We start from the raw sequence: 20406 nt of genomic DNA on the forward strand, positions 1-20406 counted from the left end.
GATGTTGTGGTGACCTTGGTTTTGGCTCGCAGTCTGCTGAGGTTAAATAGCTTGCCATCTGTCCGACAGATGATTTCCACACCGCTGGGAAGCTTCCCATCAACAAGATGGAAAATAAGGTAGGGGCAATAACACATCCCTGCTTGACACCTGATTCCACCTTAAATGGGTCACTTTGGGAGCCGTTGCTGTCCAAGACTGTTGCCATCATGGAGGAGCTGCAGGATGTTCACAAATTTGTCAGGGCACACAATTTTTTGGAGGATGGTCCAGAGAGTGCTGCGATTCACTGTGTCGAATGCCTTTGCAAGGTCAATGAATGCCATGTACAGAGGTTGGTTTTGTTCCCTGCATTTTTCTTGGAGCTGTCGTGCAGTGAAGATCATGTCCACTGTTCCTCTGGAGGGGCGGAAGCCATTCTGGGATTCTGGGAGGGTGTCTTCTGAGACAGGGAGAAGGTGGTTTGCAAGGATTCTTGCGAGAATTTTCCCAGCTGAGGTTAGAAGGGAGATACCACGATAGTTCCCGCAGTCTGTTCTATCCCCTTTCTTGAAAAGGGTGATGATGGTGGCATCCTTGAAGTCTGCTGGGATTCTCTCAGTCACCCACACCTTTTCAATGAGCTGGTGGAGTTGTTCTATCAGCTCAGGTCCACCTTCTTTGAAGATTTCAGCAGGGATCCCATCAGGTCCGCTGGCTTTGTTATTTTTTTGTTGGCTGATGGCATTGCCGACTTCTTACAAACTAGCCAGTGCTGCAAGCTCATCCCTGGTTTGTTGTTGCGGGATTTGTGAGAGCCTCTTCGGCCACACTGGAGTTGCAATTCAGCAGGTTCTGGTAGTGCTCTTTCCAACGTAGTGCAATTAATGTTTTGTCCTTCAGAAGTTTGGTTCCATCTGATGAGCGTAGAGGCTGTATGCCATGGTTTCTTGGTCCGTAGATGATCTTTGTGGCTTTGAAAAATCCCTGAGCATCATGGGTGTCTGCAAAGTGTTGGATTTCTTCAGCCTTCTTTGTCCACCAGATGTTCTTGAGTTCTCTGGGCCTTCTTTGGACCTCAGCTTTTGCATTGGCATAGATCTTTTTCTTAGCAGCACAGTTGGTGTCTCTCTGCCATGTTTGGAAGGCTTTCCTTTTGTTATCAATTAGCTGTTGGATCTCTTTGTCGTTATCATCAAACCAGTCGATGTTTCTTAGTTTGGTATCCAATGGTTTCTTCACAGGCTGTGATGATGGAGGTCTTCAGTTTGTTCCAATGTTCCTCAACATTTTCAGGATGATTCTTGAGTGTTGTTTGGAGAAGGGCTCATTTGGAGGGCTCCTGAAGGGCTTGGGTGTTCATTTTATGCCTTGTTTTTCTTCTTGGAGTCTGCGTTTGGGGACAATATCTTGATAGCCATTGTGAATCGGATTAACCTGTGGTCTGTCCAGCAGTCATCAGCACCTGTCATGGCTCTTGTGAGAAGCATATCACGGCGGTCTCTGGCACATGTAATTACATAGTCCAAGAGGTGCCAATGCTTTGACCGGGGGGTGCTTCCATGATGTCTTGAGCTTGTTTTTCTGGCGGAAGAGCGTGTTGGTGATGACAAGGTTTGGTGAGAAGCAAGATGCCATTCGAGTTGCTGTTTCTGACCCTGTCTTTTCCTATGATCCCTGGCCAAAGGTCGGAGTCCCGTCCGACTATTGCATTAAAGTCCCCCAGAAGGATGATTTTGTCCTCCTTAGGTATCTCCGACAATAAAAAAATTCCCTTGATGTCTTTGTCAGCATCTAGTGTTGGTACATAGGCACATAAGATGGTTGCCTGTTGGTTTTTGGCAAGGTTAATTCGGAGGGTTGAGAGTCGTTCGTTGATACCAATGGGTGCCTCAGTCAGGTGCTTCACCAGGTCACTTCTGATAGCAAACCCAACTTCGTGTATTCTTCGCTTTTCTTCAGGCAGTCCCTTCCAGAAGAAGGTGTAGCCTCCTTTTTCTTCCTTCAGCTGTCCCTCTCCTGATCTCCGGGTCTCCTGAAGGGCTGCTATGTCGATCTTAAAGCGTCCCAGCTCCCTTGCAATGATAGCAGTCCTGCGTTTGGGGCGTTCTCTGTCAGTGTTATCCAACAGTGTCCGTACGTTCCGTGTTCCAAAGTTCATTTCTCTTTTTTGGCCGCAGAGTGGTGACCCCTCTGGACGCGGCAGTCCAGTCAGGGATAAGAGAGTTAGACTATGTTTAGGGCACCTTTTCTAGCCCCTTCCCTGTGTGGGGTGAGCAGAGTGGATCCTAAAAAGGGCTGCTCAGTCATGGATACAGCTGCCAGACTACTCAACTGCCTCGAACCTTGAGGTAGAACGACTGAGTCTATATCCACCGCCCATGTGCCAGTCTGTGCCTAGGGGCTTCCAGATTTCATAGTCCTGCCCCCATCGCCACTCGCTGATCGCCATGGGACTTTTGTTGGTTTGTTTTTATTTTTCTTGGAAGACGACTGTGCGTGATTTTTTTAAATGTGTGGAGGTCGGTGCACGGCCAGTCAACACACAGTCTTCACAGAGTGAGGTCCCAGCAGTGGTGTGATTAACACAACGAGAGTGGCTTCTCAGTCTGTTGCAGCCTTCTTCCGCCTTCACAGCCGTTGTAACATATACCATGTTATCCTCCGCTTGCTCCGCCGTTGAGGTCTTTGGGTCTTCGGATTGTTCTTGGTCTGGATCCTCCCTTGTGGCCCCTCCTGGGAATGCATGACTCCAGTGGTTGTGCCCTCAGGCTCATTAGAACATGCAAGCCCCTTCACCATGGCAAGGTGACAATCCATCGAGGGGGATTAAACTCGGGTAAATACGGTAGTTGTCTAGGAGTTCCTATGTCTTTCAATAGTTATTACTTCCTAGTAAATGTTGTAATATTGAAAAGTAAGTGTCAGAGATAGCAGGTACATTTGGAGACCACAACAAGCTACAATTCTGGCTTGTTGAGGAGCAGCCACCAATCATTCCTATTTCCAATGTTAGCAGCTTTATTCTTTGGCAAATAAGGCTCAAGATCTTGTAAAACTACAGACATTCAAATACATAACAGTTTCTTGGGCCTCCCTTCCATGACAAGCCATAAAAATGATCCAGAGTTAGTTCTATGGTTACTCTCAAGGTAGAAAAACCAGGGAACCAATTCTCACTGGTCTGAAATCACATCAGAGAGACCAATGGCAGCACTAATATTATAGTCCCCAACATATATAATTCAATATGCGTAGCACCCAACTCTCCAATAATACATGCCCAAGGTAGTGTAAGAAGCAATGTAGAAACAGTACACTATATATAAAAATAAATAAAAATAGCCACCAAACAAGTCAAATCAATGTATAACGGGCCGGCAGAAGTTTGGATAAGTGAATATCTTGAATAATAAGGAGGGATTAAGGAAAAGCCTATTAAACATCAAATTAGGTTATGATTTTACAAATTAAACACCAAAACATCATGTTTTACAACAAATTTGACAGAAAAAGCAGTTCAATGCGCTGTAATGTTATGTTGTAATTACTGTATTTACGAATTTAGCACCAAAATATCACAATATATTGAAAACATTGATTACAAAAATGGCTTGGATAATCCAGAAACTTGGATAAGCGAGGCTTGGATAAGTGAGATTCTACTGTATTTGTTCAATAGGCAGTTCAAATCAATTGACAAAAATCACCATTTGGGGGGTTTTTCTATCAGACTGGAACTTCTATGTAGAATTATTCTCTTTCTAGTCTACACCAGAGGTAGATACATTACACCCCTGTGGGTCCTGTTTTTAAATTCCCCAACTTACTACAGATGCCCAAGATTGTTCTTTACCTGGTCAAAGGAAAAATGTATTGCATGTTCTGGAAACCTTCGAGAGTGGCCATCTGCTTTCTGCATTTAAAAAAAATCCTGTTTTTCAAAGGTAGAGCTGGACATCCAGCTACTTCCTCTTTTTGGGTGTGTATGACATTTTTGGCAGACCACGTGCCCGCTCTTTGTGCCAAAGACATAAACCTGGCTTTCAGACCAAGCACTGTAGTCTGCATTTGGGCTAGACGATCCTATTAATGATCTTTGTTGGTCTTTCTGGAGCCAGCATGGTATAGCGGTCTGAGCGTTTTACTGTAGCTCTGGATCCCTGCTCAGCCATAGAAACCATAATGTGACTGACCTTGGCCAAGTCACACTCTGACAACCTCAGAAGAAGGTAAAGATAAACCCTCTCTGGACAAATCTTGCCAAGAAAATTCCTGATAGGTTTTGCCTTAGGCTCACCATAAATCAGAAACTTGAAGGCATATAGCAATAAATTTCTCTGGCAACCTTTCCCAGCTGAACAGCAAAATAAAAATGCTTTGAACAAACAAGCTGATGAATAAATCAAATAAAGAATTTTGAAAGGAAGACTGAAGCAGAAATGTAAGACTTCCTGAAGGCTGTTTTAGACTTCAGAAAGGCGTCCTGAAGCTGGCAAATCTCCCAGATTGGGTTGTGGTCAAACAAGCTACATAAGCTTTCCCATATTTCAGAGGAAAAAAGGCTGTTGCCCTGGCACAAGAGGGCAAGGAAACATCCTCCTACTAAACAAAATATTCTTTGTGACGGAAGGGCAGCAAGTATCCTTACCTTTATTTTGCTAAGCTTCATTTGTATCTTCTTAGAAACCATGTCAGACCAGTACTTTTCTCCCAAGAAATCCCAAAATATTCTTCCAAGCAAAGCATTTACCCATGCTTCCTGCTCCTCCTTGTCACAACACGTATCTGGCAACTAGTTAAAAAAGAATTTTCCACTTTTAGCAATTTTCACAACATTACTAAAGAAAAAATTCTGTCAATTTCATAATGATTACTGTGTATGGATGGGAAAAGAAGGATTACAAGTATCACCTTGATATATCATCTGGTTATGAGGTACAGCTTGAGGAACAGACTGAGAGCTGGCCTTGGTCTATATAGATATCATCCCCTCAGTTTCCAATGATTTCAAATCACAGGAAATGAGATTCCACATGAACATTAGAAAAAACTTCCTGATTGTAAGGGATGTTAAGCAGTGGAACTCCCTGCCCCGAAGTGTGGTGAAAGCTCCTTCCCTGGAAACTTTTAAACAAGAGGCAGGGTGGCCATCTATCAAGGGTGCTTTGAATATGCTTTTCCTGCATGGCAAAATGGGGTTGGGCTAGATGGCTCATATGGTTTCTTTCCAACCCTATTGTTCTATGATTCTATGATCTCCCCCTGTATTGAGAAGATTCAGCTTCACTTTCATCCTGCCCTGAGTCTCTGGACAGGGATACTATACCACCTCCAGAATATCTACTTATAATTTAAGAAGACCATGCTCTGTAAATGTTCCTAGTATGTGAAAGGAGCGGGGTGGGTACTAAGGGAAAGATACTTGCCAAATCTCTGGAACAGCCTCTCTGATAACTTTACCTCCATTTCAGCACTGGGGAGGACATTTAATTCACTCAGATATTTTAAAGAATGCGTGTTTTAAATAGATTTCAGGTTCTAACTCTTTTGGTCTTGTTATAGTTTTCAAAGCTGAGCTGTTACTTGTTTGATTTTTTTTTCTCCACTAGGAAGGAAAGTTTTGTGATGCATTATTCATGTTCGTTTTCAATATTGGGTCTGCATTGATTTTTTTTTACCTTGCAAGGCTAATAATAATAATAATAATAATAATAATAATAATAATAACAACAACAACAACAACAACTTAACACACACAAGTTAAAACACAGATCAATTAAAACATAACTACATAAAACAATAAAACATATCAATAGAATATGGTATGCTCATGTATAAGCTGAGGGCTATTCTGCAGAGAGAAAAAAGCACCAGCACTACCTCAGCCGGGGCGGCCACCACTGTCATTTCCCTGCCCAGGCATTTGAAAAGGCCAGAAACGGCACCATTCAAAGAGAATAAAGGAGAGCTGGTGCTTCTTTTAGGTCCTTCCAGGACGGACTAAGCTCTCACCTTTGCTATTCTTCTAAGAGAAGGGGATAATCCAGTACAGTCAAGGTACAGTAATCACATAAGTTCATGGTTAAGTTGACCCAGGTTTTCTGGGTTCATTTTTTTTACTAAAATTTCAAAACATATCCATTACTTAATGGCTAGCACTTTAAATGTAACTATTACCTAGAATATATAGAAATCATTAAATGGTATGACATGGTATAACCAGAAAACATACTCAAATGGACAGAACGCCTGGAAAATTAAGCCCTTCTCAGCACTACACAACTCAGTGTAATGCTATTGTGTGAAAGAGGTGTTAACAGTGAACAATAACATTTCAAGGAAGAACACTTTAACCATATACCTCACCTTCTTCACAACTGAAGGGCTGCTCTCGGCACTCTGAACTGGACTAGCTACAGGGCTTGTATGTTCTTGTGGAATACACTTTGCCATATAGACATTATAATCCAACAACATTTTTTGTCTTGCGCTAGCTGCCAGCTCCTTCTGTTTTGGCTGAGAAAGGATTTCTTCTATGCTTCCTTTGCTGCTGCTACGGCTGTGGGTAAGAACTCCAGACTGGCTATTGGATCTACTATGTGTTGGCAAGAACCCTAAATACAGCAGGGGTAGGGAGAGAGAAAGTCAAAGTTAAATACAAAACCTAGTAACCATGAAAGTCAGAAGTTTAAAATGCGAATACTCCAGTGATATGTAATGACTATAAGGCTATTAGCAGAGCCTCCTTAGCTCTGAGGGGAGAAACAAATTTGTGAGCCTTCACCCTCCTGTGTGCCTGCTGGTGACAGTCGCCTTGCACAATAGCCACACCCATGAACTAAAGGTGCAACTATTATGTGAGGAATAGCCAGGACCCCAAAAAAGGGGGGTGAAACTATCATGCGGTGAATTACAGGTAGTATGGCTGGAGAAAACTGGGAGTTACAGTCCAAAAAAAGGTGTTTCGAGCTCTGAAGAGAAATATTTCAGAACCATATTGCCACAAATTGTCTAGCTCTAGATCTTGAGCTGGAAGGATTATTTCAGTAAGTTATGCAAACAGGCAAAAAAATGTATTTATATTACAATCCTACATGCCACACAAGCAATCTGTCCCACAACTAATGGAAAATATGGTTTTCAACAACAGCAAGAAATACATTAAAGATAAAGAAACACCTTTTATACAACGGAGGTGTTACTAAGACAGTCAACCGTCCACATTCAATGGGGTCATGGGCCCAGAACCACAGTGAAAGTGAAAACTGTAATTTAAAAACTTACTATATTTTACTTGAGAGTACACATCTCTATGAATTTCTAGGTTCTTCCAGTATGAATGTGGTGAACTTCCACTTGAAACTGACTATAGAATTGCATTGTAAAACCTGGAGATTCCTAGAAAGGTGCTCTCTTTAGAATCTCTAGATCAGTGGTTCTCAACCTATGGGTCCTCAGATGTTTTGGCTTTCAACTCCCACAAATCCTAACAGATGGTAAACTGACTGGGATTTCTGGGAGTTCTATGCCAAAACACCTGGGGATCCACAGGTTGAGAACAAGTGCTCTTGATCCTTCAGCATGACTACATAAAATTGACAATAGAATCACACTGGAGGGCCTATAAAACATTTTAATCAAATCAAATCCACAAAAGTCAAAATCGCAAATGTAGAGGGACAACTATTTTCTTGTTGTCACGAAACGCTTAGCATAAACTGACTCCATGCGCACAAGATAATTTTATATTATTGCCATATCGGAACCTCTGCTGGAAAGTTTACTTACAACTCAATTTCTAGAATCTACCTCTACATCATTCTGTAGTGCCAGAACTAACCTAAGTATTATTTATTTATCTATTTACCCTATTTATACCCCACCTTTACACATAGGCAACTGTTCTATGTCTTAGAACAATGTACAATTAAAAGAAACATTTTAAAATAGAATTTAAAACGCATTAAAACATTTAAAAACATTACACAACCCTTAAAAAGCATTTTGTTCCACAAACCTTTTAAATAGGGAGGAGAGATGTGTAATAGGAAAGGAATGATGAGATAAAATCATTTATTAAAAATTAATGGCTGCTTGTCACATTTAGATTGTAAATCACAGCACCTAGGCTGCAAGTCCAATGTAACTTTAGAAGACTTAGATGCATGTCCTTAGTATGCCTTCAACTAGGCATCTCCCTTTTTCCACAATATTTCTCAGATCACCCCAAAACACCAATATCAAATTTCACAAGACCTCATACACCAAGTTTAAAAAAACAAACAAACCAATTTTTAAAATAGAATTGGGTGGGAGGGGTAGAGACTAACCTGATTTTTTAAGCACTACAAACTTCCATACAATACTCTGAAAGTCAAACACTACTTCATATTTTACCTTCAGGAATGTTTTTTTAACTGCAGTGAAACAGATACACTTAAGATTCATTTTCTCTCAATGCAAGTTATAAAAAATGTGTCTTCTTAAAACAAAAGACATCCTCCAGGATAAGTCAAATTGCCTTCAGATCTCAGCCCAGAGATGGAACACACTGAATATTCAATATACCTTCTGGAGCATGCAATCCAATTAGCTTTTAATAATCTTATATTTTGAGAGGGGAATAAACCTTACCTGGCTTGTTTCCACACACAGATATTGGCTTTTTTCCTTCAGATTTCAATTTGGAAGCCAGAAGGAATCTCCTAAACCACTCCTCCTTTTCCCTACCAGTCCTTCCAAAAAGATAAAGCATTTGGTCCTTCTGGGTAACAGATTTTGTACCATCCTGAGAGAGTTTCTTGAGTTCCTCGCTGGATAGGTCTAGTTTTTCGGCAGCTGGTTTCTCTTCTGAGGCCTCTTTATCAGACTGGGCTTTAGCCATGAAGTCATCTTGTCTCGCAAGCTCAAGGCATATAGGATATTTTTTATTCCAGATTCGTTTCCGAGCCAAACTTTGAGGGACAAGGTGGATCTGAAAGAGAAGTTGTGAGACAGTTTCAGGGTTCACCTCACCATGAAGGTGAGATGATTAAATAACAGGGTGTTTGAAAAAGAACTCCCTAGTCTTAAGTACAGTAGAGTCTCACTTATCCAACACCCACTTATCCAACGTTCTGGATTATCCAACGCATTTTCCTAGTCATTGTTTTAAATACATCGTGATATTTTGGTGCTAAATTCGTAAATACAGTAATTACTACATAGCATTACTGTGTATTGAACTACTTTTTCTGTCAAATTTGTTGTAATACATGATGTTTTGGTGCTTAATTTGTAAAATCATAACCTAATTTGATGTTTAATAGGATTTTCCTTAATCTCTCCTTATTATCCAACATATTCGCTTATCCAACATTCTGCTGGCCCGTTTACGTTGGACAAGCGAGACTCTACTGTATAAACACATTAAAACTAGGGAGTTCTTTTTCAAACACCCTGTATATAACCTGTTGCAAATACAGGAATAGGAAAGGTTACTCTCAGCCATAACAGTTTGAAAGAAGCACTGCTATTTCTGAGTTCCCTCCCTAGAGAAAACTCATCTTTTCTTCCAGAGTTTTCTAAAATTTGGGAAAGCACAGACACAGAAGAGTTAATGTGACCTCTGTGCCAAACTCAGATTAAACATCACGATGCTGCTACCCTAGCCGCCCCGAGTCCCCGTTGGGGAGATGGTGGCGGGGTATAAATAAAGTTTTATTATTATTATTATTATTATTATTCTCTTCCTCACAATGACATATGTAAGTTGTGAAAGCAGAAGGACAGTAGCAAACAGGAAATGCTGAATGAAGCCATACTTCATGAGGCAGGCAATTGCTCATCTTGCAATGATATGGATTCCTTCTCTAATGGAAGAGGTAGCTCCCTGCTATGCTGGCTAGGAGATTCTGGAATTTTAGTCCATTTTTTTCTAGTTCTCTATGACCGCTAATTTCTGAAATTTGGCACACTCCCCAATTACAAACATTGCGAACAAAGTCTCACTGTAATATGAAGTGTCCTCAATTCATTATTTACTTCAAACTTTCCAAATAATCTTAAGCATCCACTCTGTTGAGTAAGAGCTACCCTGTTTCCCCGAAAATAAGACAGTGTCCTATATTAATTTTTCCCCCCAAAGTTGTGCTAGGTCTTATTTTCAGGGGATGTCTTATTTTTTCATGAAGAAGAATTTACATTTATTGTTGAACAAAAATTGAACATTTGTTATATACTGTACAATAGTTGTCATCTCAAACCAGCATAACCAGACAAACTGTGAATCCTATCAAGAATTTATTACTACCATTATTTCCATGTTCTACAATCTATGGTACGTATGCTTCCAAACAAAACCTTTGCTAGGTCTTACTTTCAGGGGAGGCCTTATATTTAGCAATTCAGCAAAACCTCTACTAGGTCTTATTTTCTGGGGATGTCTTATTTTCGGGGAAACAGGGTAGCTAGAACTGGCTCCAGCGCACCTGAACCTGAGGAATCAAACAGACTGAAATTTGCACTGTGTTCACCAGAATTCTTCTGTTACTACACCAAACACACAACAGCCCCTGAAGTTACCATATATACTCAAATATAAACCAAGTTTTTCAGCCCTTTGGGGGGGCTTATATTCGGGTCGGAAGAGACCCCTTGGGCCATCTAGTCCAACCCACTTCTGCATGCAGCCTACATGCAGCAAAAGGACGATGAAAGTCTGCCTGCCTTCCTGGAACGGAGGCACTTGTTGCAGAGGACTCAGCAGCCAGCATAGGCCTCCGCTGGCTGTGTCTGCCTCTGTTGGCTGGCTAGGTCGCTGTGCAGAGAGCAGAGGGGTTGCATAATGGCCAAAGGGGTCTCTTCCAATTCTATTATTATTATTATTATTATTATTATTATTATTATTATTATTATTATTATTATTATTATTATTGCTGGATGGCCATCTTTCAGGGGTGCTTTGATTGTGCTTTTGCTGCAAGAAGCCAGAAGGGGGTTAGATTAGATGGCCCAAGTGGTCTCTTCCAACTTGATTGTTGTTGTTGTTGTTGAGGCTAGATGGCCATCTGTTGGGAGTGCTTTGATTATGCTTTTGTTGCATGAAGACAGAAGGGGGTTGGACTATTTATTTATTATTTATTTCCAGAATTTATACCCCGCCCTTCTCACCCGGGGGGACTCAGGGCGGCTTACACAGTTGGCAACATTTAATGCCAAGAACATAATAATAAAACAAAAACAGTACATATAATCAATTAAAACTATAAAAATACATCATTAAAATACATTATAAAAATTAAAACATATGTAAATTAGATCCATTTGTCTAAAAACCTCATGCTTCAGTCTTCAATCGGACCATGTCGACGTTATCATATTACTCGTTAAAAGCTTGTGCACACAGCCATGTTTTCACAGCCTTTCTGAAACCCAGAAGAGTTGGGGCTTGTCGGATATTTGCGGGGAGGGTGTTCCACAGCCGGGGAGCCACCACCGAGAAGGCCCTGTCCCTCGTTCCCACCAGCCGCGCCTGCGAGGCAGGTGGGACCGAGAGCAGGGCCTCTCCAGATGATCTCTCCAGATGATGGCCCATGCGGTCTCTTCCAACTCTATTATTATTTTTGTTGCTGTTGTTGTTGCTGTTGAGGCTGGATGGGGGTGCTTTGATTGTTCTCTTGCTGTATGAAGGCAGAATGAAGGGGGTTGGATTATATGGCCTTTAAATGTCCCTTCCAACTCTAAGATTCTATGAAAAGATTCTTAGTCGACAACAAGCCAACAGTGTGATGCTGCAGCTGAAAAGGCCAATGCCATTCTAGGCTGCATCAACACGAGAAGCCTGAGAGAAGGCAAAAGGGAACTTTTACCTTGGCTGTTTTTTTAAAAAAAATTGCTTTTAATGATAATTATTTAATGCAACTGTTTATTTTAACTTATTGTACAATGTTTAGTATTGTCTTTTAATTTTTTATGTTTTTTTGTTTATATAGGTATTGAATGTTTGCCTGCTATTATGTTGGAAGCCACCCTGAGTCTCCATGGGGAGATAGGGCAGGGTACGAATAATAGTAATAATAATAATAATAATGATAATAATGTTATTGTTGATACCATATTGATCCTCTTTTTCCACTTACACAGGTAGTTTACTATTTTTCTTTGAAATATGGCAAATATTCAAAACCATTTAGCCTACTGATGCCTCAATTAATGTAATTTTATTGGTATCTATTTTTATTTTTGAAATTTACCAGTAGTTGTTACATTTCCCAACCTCAGCTTATAATTGAGTCAGTAAGTTTTCCCAGTTTTTTGTGGTAAAATTATGTGCCTTGGCTTATATTCAGATCGGCTTATATTCAAGTATATACGATCCATGTTTCAGTATACTTGGCACACAAACCCAGCTACATACAACTTGCTCATTTTTGGACAGTTCTAGTTTTGTTTGATAAGAGTCATGTGGCTCCTTAAAGAATACCACTTTTATTATGACATAAGCTTTTGTGAACAAGAGCCTTCTCCTTCAGCTACAAAGAGCCTTCTTCTTCAGATACTTGTATTATGTTTCCCAGGAAATCAAAATAAGCAAAATGGTTTGGTTTTAATTTTGAAAGTCCAATAAGAAAAGAGGTAAGGTTGTTGATAAGGGCAGCAATGTTTGGCTTTTCCACTCCCTGAGCTTTTTTTAAAAAAAATAATAATTTTTATTGCTTTTCAAGTGTTATTTTACAGCTATCTTATTTTGTTTCCATACTTTAGCGAGGACTATCCTTGCAGCAGTGCCCATTAGAAAAAGCATTCTATTCTGATTTTTATTCATTTTCCCACATGTAAAGCCTAATAGATATGTTTCGGGCTTTAATGAAAATTTTACTTGTAATATTTTTTGAGTTGTGTCATGTATCTCGTTCCAATATTTTTAAACTTTTTTGCACTTCAACCATTGATGGAAAAAAGTCTCTATTTCTTTATCACATTTCCAACATTTGTTGGAGGCCTGTTTACCAAATTTAGCTATTTTGCCTGGCGTATAATACCACCTAAAAAGCATTTTATACCAATTCTCTCTTATCTCAGAGGCTGTGGTGAATTTCAACTTTTTACACCATATCTCTTCCCACTGATTTAGGTTTATGCTGTGTCCTAAATCTCTGAGCTTTTTATAAGAATTGTGTAACTAAGAAAAGGTGACTTAATTATCTTTTTCTTTTCCCAGCCAATCTCTTTTCCTATTTTTGACATTGGATTACTAAATCCAAAGGTACAGACTATATTATTACTTTATTTATTTCGTGTCAAAAGCATTGCATAATAAATAAATTTAAAAGTGGTGAAATAAAGGAAATCACAAGCAGTTAAATAATTTTATACCAAAAGCGGGCAACAGCGACTGCATTGTCCGAAGCTTTAAATAACTCCTCCTCTGTACATGAGGCAGGACATTGTGGACAAGCATACATATGTGGAGTTGTTTGTTCTGCTCCACAGTCACACAAGGTGGAGGATTCCTCCAGGTAGTGCCATCTTGCCTGGCGGTTCCAGGTTGTCTTTTGATCTGTCCACTCCACTTCTGAGTCTGTTTAGGGACTTCCAAGTTGCCCATTCTTGGTTAGGGTTATTACTGATCTTTGTAAACTACTCTGGAAACATTATTTGGCTGAAAAAAGAGCAAATATCCTCCAAAGAAGTCCAATATATATATTTTAATATATTTATGTTCATCTTGTCTCTCTCCTAACTCAATGAGGCTAATTCCATTCCCTAAATGAAATTCTGCTTAGGATAAAACTGACATCACATATGGAAATAGTATGTGTGGATATGCTATTCTCAATTAATTGTATTCTATTGATTAACCTAGAACTTGTATCTCATTCACTAAATCATGCAACTTTAATGTTCTGAAATATCCCACATTTTTTGCTTTCAATTCTTAAGTCCATTTCACTCAGGTATACAAATCTCCGCTGTGGATAAAGTGAGGCCCACATACTGCATATATCTCTCTTCTTAGGCTCTTAGAAGTCCACAAGGCTCAACTATTAGAGTTTTGAGTATATTTTTTTACTAAAAAAATTCAGCTTATGACATGGTTTAACTTCAAGTTTTGCTTCACTTCTTGATTTACTAACAGCCTTCCACATTGGTGCCTAAATCTGTCAGCGGATATGTCCCGTGCATTTAATTAAAAAAAAATTAAAAGTCTTTATGAAAAATCTTATGGTGAAAGGGCTGACTTCCGAGATCACACAAGAGGACAAAACAACCCCAAACTTTGGACACTTGCCCATTTGTGTTCAAAACATAAGGACCAAAAGCTATAAACAGAAATAAGGAGAGAAATGAATATTTATGAAAATATAGTGAGAATGTTATAGATTTTAGTCCTTTTTACATATGTGTAGCAAGAAGGGAAAGGAAAGCACCACGAAAAAAACACAAGGGTAAGACTAGATATTGTGACAGACACATGGAATTTTCTACTTGGCTGTAGTCCTTGTTGTTCAAAATAGCCTTGTCTGCTTTTGGATGAAAACTCTGTAACTGACCAAAAAAACAAAACAAAACTCAAACTACATTTCACTGCCAAAGGGAATAACCAATCAAGTTTCAGTAGAGCTTACCTTGCTGTCTGTAAGGTCGTAAATTTTCTGGCTAACATATGTGATTTCAGGCTTGGCTTCATTGTAAATAGCCCTTCTGGAAATATTTTTGTTGGGTTTTGAAAGTCTCAGAGTGCTTCCTTCTAGCCTAACAAAGACCGAGTGAGTCAATGTAGCATGATAGGTTTCTGGATCGTAGTTATGGATCTCATTCATCCAGCCCTAAAGAAAAACAAAGACAGTTCTCTGTTAATAATGACTCCCAAGTCAAATTAGAAATAACAGCCACAAAACAAGTATAGAAAATTGTTTGCTATAAAACATGTGAAAGCATGTGAAATAACAGTTAAGTAGGCACTAGAATCTGAAAGAACCCCAAAGAGACTAATTTAAAAGTGGACTACTTTAAAGGCAGTGGCCAGCAAGATGTGAGGTTTGCATGTTTGATGATGACACCTGGAGACCAGGGTTCAATTCCTCGCTCAAGATATGGAAACTCTGGGACAAGTCACACATCTGCAGCCCTAGAAAACCCTTGATAGATTTGCCACAGGTTCACCCTGAGTTGTAAACATCAGAAAGGTACACAACAACAGTCTATAGTCCGTCCTTTCTGTGGTCCTCTTAGACTTCTTCAGTCCCCAAACGTTTAGAAAAGGTGTTCTCAAGGGCCCTCTTGGTTCAAAACAAATTAAACATAGTGTTTGATGGCATGGGATAAGTAGATATTGTTCACTCCTGTACTAAGTAATACAAGATTGAGGGTTGAGGGGGTGACAGAAGAGTAAAAAAAAAAAAACTGAGATGATTAGTTTGCCCCAAAACTGGAAGAATTTGGAGGATGCAAAAGGCAGGTAAACAACACAGTGGGGTTCTTGCTTGCTAAACCCTGAAGATAAATTAGGGTGTGTCCCAGCAAGGGCACAGGAACAACTGGATGAACTGGAGAAGGCAAGATTTTCCCTCCACTTCAGGAATTCTCTGACAAAATAGTGAAAGACACACTTCCAGGAACCTAGGCCCAGTTATTTTCTTCCCCTTAGATCCTTTTCAGTTGTCAGGATACACCTGTGAATAGCATACTTTCCTTATACTGGAAAACTATACTTCTGACATTTCTAAAAACTGAGGTAGGGAAAAAGTGGTCTTCCAACATACTCCCAGGGCTGGAACTCCTATCTGTTCTGCTAAAGGTGAGAGGTCATGAGAGTTCCAGATCCAATAGTATTCGGAGGCTCATGTTCTTACCTGCCAAAATCTCTTTTCAGCTATGCTAGAAAGCAAAGCTCACCAACACACAGTTGTACAGACTGAGCCACATATATGCAAGGATTGTATCTGTAATATTCGAAGAACTGACGAGTGCTGCACAAAATCATGGGGACTGCTCACTTCACAAAAGTTCATGTCTCTGTCTAAGTATAGTTGGGAGCAAGCCAATCCCTGGATGTATAAAGTTCTTCCATAAGCTGGAATTCTTGGATTACAAGGATAGCAGAAGTGCAATACTAAGACAAAATATTTGGCAACAGACAAGGTTCTATAAAAGAACACCCAAAATGTCCATGTGGCAGGCAGTTTGAATATTACCCTAGAATTCCTGTAGATGCCAGAGTTAAATCCTGGCTAAGCCATGGAAACCCATTCTGGGCAAGTAACACTTTTTCAGTGTAAGATTAATACAATGACTAACCTCCTCCAACAAAATCTTGCTAAGAAATAACTTTGATAGGGGTCACAATAAATGAAATCAAATTGAAGGTACATAACAACAGACACCCAGATTCGGCAGGAAATGAAATGAGTACATGTATATTTTTTTCTAAAACGTACTTCATTTGATATAGCCACACACAAATACAACTCATGTCAGGTTCCAGCTGCTCTCTCTCACTTTCTTTCCAATTTTCCTGGCCTTTCTTTCCCTTTAACTGGATAATGGAATTAGAAGAACCACATGCTGTTCTACTGATTCATTTCACACCTGATGGCTCAGATTTTATGGTTAAAATAACAGTGTTAAGTTCTGCCAGCTTGACCACACTAGAACTCCATTTCACTCCTTTGTTTACTTCACCAATGGGGAAAACAGCACCACCATTTCATGGGTGCATTTCATACTCATGTTTTAATTAGGACCCAACGTGGAGTCAAGGTGTGTGGAGGGGGATAAGATGTGGGAGAGACAAATTAGACCCTTTCAGGGCTTCAAGATCAATTCTTTACTAACACTTAACAATCTCTCAAAGAACAAAGGGACATTTTTCTGTCTTCCCTGCATTATTAATGACAGATTTGTGAGCAATGCTAACCTTCACCAAGGAAGCTATGCCTGGATTATTTAAATAATAACAGTAAATTCCTTGAGTCCACTCCACAACCACTTATATAAATGTGTATTTCTTCTGCCAGGTGTGTCTAGGCTAGCAAAAAAAAAAGATTAAGGGGATAGACACACAAGAACAGCTTTCATAAACAAAGGGCTATCATGCTAAAATGGAGCAGACCTGTTCTCTGCTGCTCCAATGTGCAGGACTAGAAACAATGAGTGGAAATGGCAAGGAACAAAATTTTGGCAAAATTTTAAGATAAGCTTCTTTGATACAGTGGAATATAATACGAGGCTATTTCTTGCTGGAAATATTTAAGCAAAGGCTGTGTATGTCTCTCTCTCAATTGCAATCAGCTTTGTACACTGAACAAGAGGTTCGAATAATTGGTTTCTAACTCTATAGCTAAAAATCTTCCTTTTAAAAATAAAATTTGTAAAACCAGAAGTTTGTGGCAAACTCTTTCTGGGTCATATATCTGAATTGTTCCCACTTGGTTCTGAGTACAGAAACTATTGGAAACCAGCAAGAAGACTAAGCATTTCCTCCAATGTATCTTGATTTGGAAGTGTTCAAAGATGCAGACCAGCCCAGAGTCTAATGGAAAACCACACACTCCAGGCAGGAGTCTGTAACTTGCTTTGCTGTCCATTTGGCCAAGAAAATCCCATCCAACATATATTAAGAGAAAGTTGTGTGAGGAGGAAACTGGCTAAAATACTGCTGGATGGAGTCACCCGATGTCCTCCACCCAGCATCCATCAAGGAAGGTACCCACTAACAGTTTCATTCAGGTTTGAGGCTGTGTATTGCTCTAAGTGAAAGCTACCAGTTGGGTTCTGGCTGGTTGGCGTAAGCATCCGCCAGAGGATCTCAGTGTCCTAAGGGTCAGAATGTGCAGGAGAAGGTAACCTGGACTCAAATCATGTAGGGTATTAAAGGTTCAAACCAACACTTTGCCTGGAAACTAATGAGTAGAGTGACTTTAGTATAAGGGTGATACGCTCACTCCTAGATGTTCTTTTTATTAGCCTGGTTGCCATGTTTTGAATTAACTGGAGTTTTCAAACTTGGTACAAAGGGAACCCAATGTAAAATCCGAACTTGAGGCTGTCAGTGCATGAACTACCATCTTTAGGTTCTCCAATTCTAGGAAGGGGTGCAGCTGGCATATCAGCCAAAGTTTCTGTCACATCAACCTGGACTGACACTTGGAGAGACGGATCTAGGATTACTCTCAAACTGAAGATATATTATTTCAGGGGGAGTATAATCTCATCCAGAACTAGTTGATATACCTCCATCCCTAAGTTAGGACCCTTGAAGGCAAGCATTTCTGTCTAGTCTAGATTCAGTTTCAATTTGTTTTCCTTGTCCAGCCCACTACCTCCTCCAGGCATTCATTCAGAAGAGACATGCTATCCTTCACTGAAACTGTTTTTGAAGGCATGGAGAAATATGTTTGGGCGTCATCAGCATACTGATACCCATGCCTTGTGGGATGCCACATAACAGTTCATTTTTTGAGGAGCAGTTATCCCCAGGCGTCACCATCTAGAAAGATACCAAGGTCGATGGTATTGAAACCTGCTGGGAGATCTAGAAGAACCAACAGGGAAACATACCCCTTGTCAGTGTTAAGTCCACTAAGGTGACCATAGCCATTTCAGCTCCGCATCCTGCTGTGAAGCTGGTTTGAAATAAGTCAAGAAAGTGTGTGTCATCCAAGACTCCCTGGAGTTTGAGGACAACTGCCTTCTCAACCACCTTGCATAAAAAAGGAAGACTAGAGACTGGTCTGTAATCTATTATGTATTATTATTATTATTATTATTATTATTATTGACACAAAGGCACAGTATGACACAGTAAACGAGATATATATGCTGGATTTTGTATCACAAAACCACAAGTCAAACACTTCCCAAACGTTTAGGACTGTGTGATGTATTTTTGGATGATGCGTGCAGATCCCAGTAAAGTGGCCTTTTGCAGTTGACAGATCATAATTTTGTCAATGTTTATTGTTTTTAAATGTCGGCTGAGATTTTTTGGCACAGCACCGAGTTCACCAATTACTACTGGGACCACTTGTACTGGTTTATGCCAGAGCCTTTGCAGTTCGATTTTGAGGTCTTGATAACAGTTGAATTTTTCTTGTTGTTTTTTATCAATTTGACTGTCACCTGGTATGGTGACATCAATAATCCAAACCTTTATCTTTTCCACAACCGTGAGGTCTGGTGTGTTGTGTTCCAGAACTTTGTCAGTCTGGATTCGAAAGTCCCACAGTATTTTTGCGTGTTCATTTTCCAATACCTTTGCAGGTTTGTGATCCCACCTGTTCTTTACTACTGGCAGATGGTACTTGTGGCATAAATTCCAATGAATCATTTGGGCCACATAGTTATGCCTCTGTTTGTAGTCCGTCTGTGCGATTGTCTTACAGCAGCTGAGGATATGATCAATGGTTACATCAGCTTTCTTCAGTCTGCATTTTGGGTCATTAGTTGATTTTTCTATCTTGGCCTTAATTGCATTTGTTCTGATTGCTTGCTCCTGGGCTGCAAGAATAAGGCCTTATGTCTCTTTCTTCAGTGTACCATTCGTGAGCCATAAACAGGTCTTTTCCTTATCAACCTTTCCTTCAATTTTGTCAAGGAACTGTCCATGCAATGCTTTGTTGTGCCAGCTGTCAGCTCTAGTTTGTAGTGCAGTCTTCTTGTACTGATTCTTTGTCTGCTGTGCTTTGAGAAGTTTCTGATTTTTGACTTCAATCAAAGCAGGTTCTTCACTTTTCTTTACATATACTGCCAGGGCATGTTCTTCTTCTTTGACTACTTGTTTTACTTGTAAGAGTCCTCTGCCACCAGATCTTCTAGGCAGATATAGCCGGTCAACATCACTGCAAAGATGCAGTGAATGATGAATGGTCATGAGTTTTCTTGTTTTTCTGTCCAAATTGTCCAGTTTGCCTGGCTCCAGTTTATGATGCTAGCAGTATATCCTATGATAGGTATGGCCCAGGTGTTTATGGCCTTGATGGTATTGCCTCCCTTGAGCTAGCTTTTGAGAATTTTTCTGACCCTTTGTGTGTATTCTTTGCTGACCACAGTTTTCACATGTTCATGCTTGATGTTGTCCAGATGTAGTATGCCCAGATATTTATAGGCTTCTGGCTGGTGACACTTTATTTTTTGGCCATTAGGCATATTTATGCCCTCAGTTTCAACGATTTTTCCTTTCTTCAGTGCCACTGTCAAACATTGTCCAAACCAAACTCCATGTTGATATCAGCACTAAAATTCGGATAGTGTTAGAGACTGGATTTCAGTTTCAGTTTTCCCATACAGCTTCAGGTCATCCATGTACATCATATGTGAAATTTTGTTGAGATTTCTTAGATGTTTGATAGCTGAGATTTGTTTTTTTGTAAGATTGTTGACAGAGGAATCATGGCAATAATGAAAAGTAGTGGGGACAATGAGTCACCTGGAAAATTCCTC

The 20406-nt window shown here is 39.9% G+C and overlaps 1 protein-coding gene across 2 annotated transcripts in view; it reads right to left on the reverse strand.

Moving 5' to 3' along the window:
- The window catches only part of tex2 (testis expressed 2), a 112374-nt gene that overhangs the window by 22586 nt on the left and 69382 nt on the right, over positions 1-20406 (reverse strand). For both annotated transcript variants that reach the window (XM_008118359.3, XM_008118361.3), the window contains exons 3-6: positions 14592-14792; positions 8617-8956; positions 6349-6596; positions 4631-4774 (exon numbers count right to left, since the gene is read on the reverse strand). In XM_008118359.3, coding sequence (XP_008116566.2) covers positions 4631-4774; positions 6349-6596; positions 8617-8956; positions 14592-14792 — 933 coding nt within the window. The remainder of the gene's footprint in view (positions 1-4630; positions 4775-6348; positions 6597-8616; positions 8957-14591; positions 14793-20406) is intronic.

The sequence above is a fragment of the Anolis carolinensis genome, chromosome 2 (assembly GCF_035594765.1).
Source record: "Anolis carolinensis isolate JA03-04 chromosome 2, rAnoCar3.1.pri, whole genome shotgun sequence".
Taxonomy (NCBI): domain Eukaryota; kingdom Metazoa; phylum Chordata; class Lepidosauria; order Squamata; family Dactyloidae; genus Anolis; species Anolis carolinensis.